Genomic DNA, 6,000 nt, shown 5'->3' with positions numbered 1-6,000 from the left:
GCAGCTTTTCAGCTCTCTGCATCACAGCTCACCCACTCAGCAGATCAAGAACAAATTTTAACCACATGAAAACGCAGAGCGGTTTTCTAAACACTGTGCTTTTAACAACTGCTGACCTTGGTAGGTCTCTGTCAGTGATACGTCACATCTTTGCCTACCTCCATGTTGCTACACTGCTGACAGTGATTCGTGTTGAGTGAGGTTTCTTTGCTACAAAGTTTCAAACCATCTCGACCATGTGAAACCAAAATGGAACGTTACTGTCGGCCGTCCAATCACACCCGCCTTTTACTTCCTGTCAGAGGGCACGCACACACACGCGCCTTGCGTCGTTACGCATTTCCTGTTCTCTACGAAGTCCCCCCTCTTCTCCTCACCGTCGCGCCGTGAAGTGGATGTTTTGGTGAAAAAATATTGGGTCGAAAAGGGACATAAACACGTTTAAAACATGACATTTCGAACGAGTGGGACCTAAAGCGGCGTAGCAGGGGAAAGAGGGACGTCTTCGGCGAAGGTTTCGGTTTATCTGTGTATCGTATTCTTCCGCATGTCCGCTTTCTTCGTAGATGGTCTCCGGCGAGCGTTGTCTGGCGGTGGACGACGAGTTCTCGACGAGTAATATGAAGGAGATGATCGGAGGTTGTTGTGTTTGCTCAGACGAGAGAGGCTGGGCGGAAAACCCGCTTGTCTACTGCGACGGACACGGCTGCAACGTCGCCGTGCATCAAGGTAAGCTGCGGTAGCTTGGCTAGCAGGTAGCAGTTAGCTTGCAGGCTAGTTAGCGTTGTCTTGTTGCAAGGTTATGGAGTACTCCGTATGGAGCCGCCTCCTCCGCCTGCCCTCACCAAGGCCAGGCTGAGGTCAGGCGCAACTCATGCAGCAGGGCAGTCTGCTGCGTTGGCTTGGAGATTCATATAGTCTGTGTAATCCGCCATCGACGAGTGTCGGCAGCTGCTTCATGAACACGTTTATCACTGCGATTCATGATGATATTTTTATCCCCGCCAGAAGCTGTCAAGTGGGACACAGTGAGGCAGGGTTACATTAAAAGATGGGATTCGTCCCACTTTCTGCTAAACAATAGTGTCAAGGGTCAACTTCTTTAGATGCCGCTTTTTATATGTTGAGTCCAATATTTGGAGCCGTGCAAGCATAAAGATAATTTCTAATGGCTACATGTCAGTTTCTAGTACGGTGACAGTGATGTGCTGCCAAACCAGTGTTCACCCAAGATGACTCCGATGATGACGTCCAGTGTTTACAAACCTCCCAGCTGGCCATGTGTCTATGAGGCAAACAGTGGAAGAAACTATTTGAGATGTCTGTAGTATCTGAATCCATTGCCAATGCATTTCAGTGTATGTGGACTTGTTACACAGGTTTATTTGAAACAGCTTGTAAGAGTGTATGAGTTGTTAAAAAAGCCTGACAGGAGCACATCTGTAACGAACCTACAAGCTGCCTCTTAAATACATGTCAGATCTAGTCAAACTTTTAAACCTTTTGATCCACATGCTTCTTCATGGTGGTTTGAAGTTGCAGAAACTAATCCTAGGCACTATTAGTGGTGATATGACCTAGTATTTTATGATTAGAGACACCATTATTCCAAATCTCAAAGTATTTAATATTTTGCATTAAGGTTGCGTCACATTATCCCAGCCTGAACCTGTCAAGCTTTATGAGTCTGTAGAAAATAATGTGTCAGTTTGCCTTAGATTAAGCACATTGTGAAACTAGACCGAGAGTGAGACGGGAAAGTTAGTATTGGTGGATTGTAATACTCAGTATCAAATGTGCTCCAGGCATCATATACCATGTTCTATTATCACAAGGTCTGTTGAGAGTAATAGTGGAGCTTTAATGCTTCAGTACCATGTGTTAATTAATGCTGAAAGCTGTAATGTTTTGGGTATCAGACCACAGATCAAATGCTTATATCAAACATGAGCCTGCTCTTAAACATCCAGTGCCGTTTGGTTAAATTTCTTTATTTTATTACTGACCATGGAGCACATTATATACTTTATTTAAAGTATAAGGGTTTGCAAAGACACATGCTTAGGTAGGGCTGGAAGGATACACAGGCAACATGGTTTGGAAGCTGCATCTTCTTATGTGGTGAATTATTGGTAGCACACAAGCTGTACTGTGTTAGTTTAAAACAGACAAGGTTTTGGTTAAGATAAGCAGCCGCACTCTGACATGTCATGCGATAAGTTGTCCAGATCTGCCACTGAACGACAGTTTCTGTTTAATTTAAAGATGCTTGCCAGGTAGCATTACTGCGCAACATTCAGCAATGTCTAGTGAGTGGCTAATTTGCATTTCAGGAATCAACAGACCTTAAAATGCAAGTTTCATAATTGCCAGAACTAGGAGTGTTGGCTTCAGGTAGTGTTGTTTTCAATAGCTGGACACCCATTTCCTGACTGCATTTCCCAATCAGGGTTTCCATTAGAAAACACTGCTGCTGGTCCACATCTCCTGGAAGATTTCAGTGTCCCAGACTAATTGGACAAATTCCTGTCAAATGTAATCTCTTTATGGACTCTGTTTCCTCATGTGTTTGTGTTCAAGTGACTAATGGAGACAACAATTTTTGAAATTCGCCAAGTATTGAGCCAGAGTGCTGCAGCCGCGAAACGGGCTGCAAAGTAGTACCTCCGGGCATTTGCATACCGTCAGAGTATGTCCACTAAAAGCATTTGTTTGTGCTGCTGACAGGCTCAGATTGTCATTCTGAGTGTCTGACATGGAAATGATCCCTACAGAGATAGACCTTTTTGTTAAACCAGAAACAGCCACTATATCGCTCTCACCAGTCACCAGACTCCATTGACACAAACAATAATTTTATCATTGTAAAACACACTTCATTCAAGCTCAACAGAAACAAAACATAATTCACCAGAACTTTCCCGGTTTGTCATAACTGGTCAAAAATGGCTTGAGTGCACATACAGCTAGTGATAATTACTGCATCCAACACGGGATGCAATACACTTACAGTAACAAGCACAATCTTTAACATTTGTTGACAAATTTATTAGGAATAAAATGTGTTTTAGGGCTCCTCTGAGTCTGAGAGAAAATCTCAAAATAACAACAAAGCATTCACGTACTGTGTGTGGCATGGATTAGCATGGATTAGCATGGATTGGATCAGCCAGCCATGATTATTAAAATGAATAAGTGTATTCTAACCAATCGGTACTTGATGTTGTGTCTTTAAGACTGGTCACCCATTTTTTTATTTGAACTCAGTAACCTTTGGGTGTTTTGTTCTCAGAAATCTGGATTATAGCTGATTATTTCATTGGATTATGGGGGCCGGGGGATCAGACGTAATCTGAAAATGTGTAGAGGTAGGCTATTTAGGGTCGCGCTGCCACATTTAGGGTAGCACCGCCTGTACTGCAGCTTCAAGTCTTGTAAATCGTAGTTTGCTGATGCAGTGCCAAAATATTAAATGACAGAACGTTGTGAAATATATCAAAGTACAGGATGAATAAATATATAACATCTGCCTGTCATTGGGAATATTTTCATATCATGCCGTTGCTGTAGTGCAGCTGTGTTCGTGGCTGACAACTCTTTGACCTTTTTCCATATAAATGTGTGGAGGAGGTCAAGTAAAGATGGGACTGTGAACGCAGCCTGATGACCGTGTGTTGTCAGTTCATTTCCAGTGATTCTGCATTGGTCCCAGGGGTTTAAAATATTTTGTAGCTCTGGCAAACTGTCAGCGGCCAGTAATGTGACGTAAAAACAACAGCAGCATGTGCAGCAGTCTGTTTGAGTTTGCCTCCTGTCACGCATGGAAAATAATTGCAAGTTTAAATAAGTGTGACAGTGTTAAAGATGTTATCAAGTGTCGGCAGGTTTCATGTGGTTTCATTATCACTGTGCTAATGTATTCTGTAGTCTTTTGCTCTGATTGTGATGATTCACTTTCATGCCCCCACTTCCCCTGTCTCTCTGCAGCCTGCTATGGCATCGTGCAGGTGCCCACTGGTCCCTGGTTCTGCAGAAAGTGTGAATCTCAGGAGAGAGCAGCCCGCGTGGTGAGTCACACGATCCAAGTATCTATTCATCATTTATGAGTGACCTCCTGGAATAACAAGACTGTCTGGCCAATATGGTAGACCTCATGCTCATTCTTGAACAGTGCTGTCATTTATTAATGCACCAAGAAAACAATACCAGCTGAAGTCTTGCATCATCAGTGTGTCTGTTCAAAGAGCTTGGAAAAAATAGTTTAAATAGCACAATGCATGTTGAAGACACTGTAATATCTCATCAGCATGGGCAGTCGGTATCTCTTAAGTCCCATCGTTGGCAGTCCTGTTCATTACCATTCAAGGAAGCACTGAACCATAATGTTGAGTTCAAGTGCTGATGAGGACATTGCTTTGAGTTCATACTGAATGTGAGATGTCTAATGGTTCTGGATATTTTATTTGCTGTGTGATGAAACACCAACATTGGTTTGCATTACAGCAACATCTTAACATCATTTAAAAAGGACTGCTTGTTAAAAGAAAATGTATTTCTTTATGAATCTTAAAGCCTCTGGCATTTGAAAAATAAAATCTTACAATGCAATAACATATGAACAACAAACAGCATACGTTGGCACATTTCCCAGCCTTACTGTATGGCTTACTCCATATATGTGGTTTAAAGCAGTGTACCAGTTCAGATGTTTGGGAAGCTGTCAGTTACACTATACAAGATTGGCTTTATGGGGATTTCCTTGGGCTTTTTTCAAAACAACAAACATAAGAAGGAATTGTACTAAATGACACTATTAAGCACAGAGAAATTGTATCATTGCTGCCATTGGCGAGACTTAAAAGCTTGCTTGTGTTGTTTAGTCCACTATGTCTGTTGTTTCATCCTAAATCTCTAAACAGCTTGATGTGAGCTGCAGTATCAAAGGCATCGCAACTACAGAAATTATAAGGGAGATCTGCACAGAACCTGCCTGCTGCTGCCACTTTTTGTGGAACAACTGCCTGCACCGGCAGGGTTCTCTGTGGCATATGCCATCTCCTGCTGCCTCTTGACCTTAGCCTGCCTGTCCGCCCACGGTACCAGTTACCATCACATTTCACCAAATGGGTTTTAATCCTGATTGAAAAGCTCTATAAAAGATTAGCATGAATACTGTTTTGAGTGTTGCCAGTTTACCAACTGTGTGTCATATTATGGCATGCAAACGTCCAGCCATCTATCCTTCATCAGCACTGCAACGCACTGCATTTCCAACTGTTGCTGTAGGACTGACCCGCTCTCCACAGATCTCTGAAGCCCGTCATGTAGGAATCATGTGAACTGGGCTAAAGAGCTTCTATATTTCACATGTTCTTTCTGTGAAACTTGACACAAAAAGCCACAAACCGGTACGGCTTGTTGAGTTTAAACTTAATGTGACCTCGGCAATCTTCTGAGGATCTGTCGAGATTTTGTCAGGCTGAGATTTACTCACTTAGTTGTTGATACAGGTGCTAGGAATGATCTGCCTATCGTATTCATGTGTGCGCACAGGGCTGCGTGTCTCCAGCAGAAATTTAGCAGGATAACTAGGTTTTCGTTGAACCTCTTATTTACATGGCATTTAAGAATGAGTTAAGGGCTGAAATCTGGCAATAACAAGGTCACTTAAGTACATGTAAATTCTTTGAACATTGCAAAACTGTCAAACACTGTCCAAGTGTACAAAATCTTTACATCAAAGCTCATGTGTAAAGTGTTATATGGCCAAACTTTGTCCTCCTTGAAGGAATCTTTGTTCAAACTTGTTTGTCCGGCATTCCAGACTGACAAATACAAAATATGGGTCAGGTGTTTCTTTCAAGACTATAAATTATACCCGTACAAAAGTATTAAAAAGGAGTTAGTACTTCTATATGTGTCAGCAGATAACCATAACTGGTAAAATGAGAGATTTTCTGAATGAGTGACTGAACATGAAAAATGCCTGTAATAAAGTGC

General features: G+C 42.2%; 1 protein-coding gene across 6 annotated transcripts in view; it reads left to right on the top strand.

Annotated features, from left to right (window-relative positions):
* The first annotated feature begins 356 nt into the window (after nucleotides 1-356).
* The window catches only part of mllt10 (MLLT10 histone lysine methyltransferase DOT1L cofactor), a 41,657-nt gene continuing 36,013 nt past the window's right edge, over nucleotides 357-6,000 (top strand). For all 6 annotated transcript variants that reach the window (XM_070986054.1, XM_070986053.1, XM_070986052.1 and 3 more), the window contains exons 1-2: nucleotides 357-729; nucleotides 3,988-4,067. In XM_070986054.1, the coding sequence (XP_070842155.1) occupies nucleotides 567-729; nucleotides 3,988-4,067 (243 nt within the window). In that variant the 5' untranslated portion in view covers nucleotides 357-566. The remainder of the gene's footprint in view (nucleotides 730-3,987; nucleotides 4,068-6,000) is intronic.

This window comes from Chaetodon trifascialis, chromosome 18 (assembly GCF_039877785.1).
Source record: "Chaetodon trifascialis isolate fChaTrf1 chromosome 18, fChaTrf1.hap1, whole genome shotgun sequence".
NCBI lineage: Eukaryota > Metazoa > Chordata > Actinopteri > Chaetodontiformes > Chaetodontidae > Chaetodon > Chaetodon trifascialis.
The sequence above is the reverse complement of the archived record's forward strand: the minus strand, read 5'-3'. Positions and strand labels throughout refer to the sequence as shown.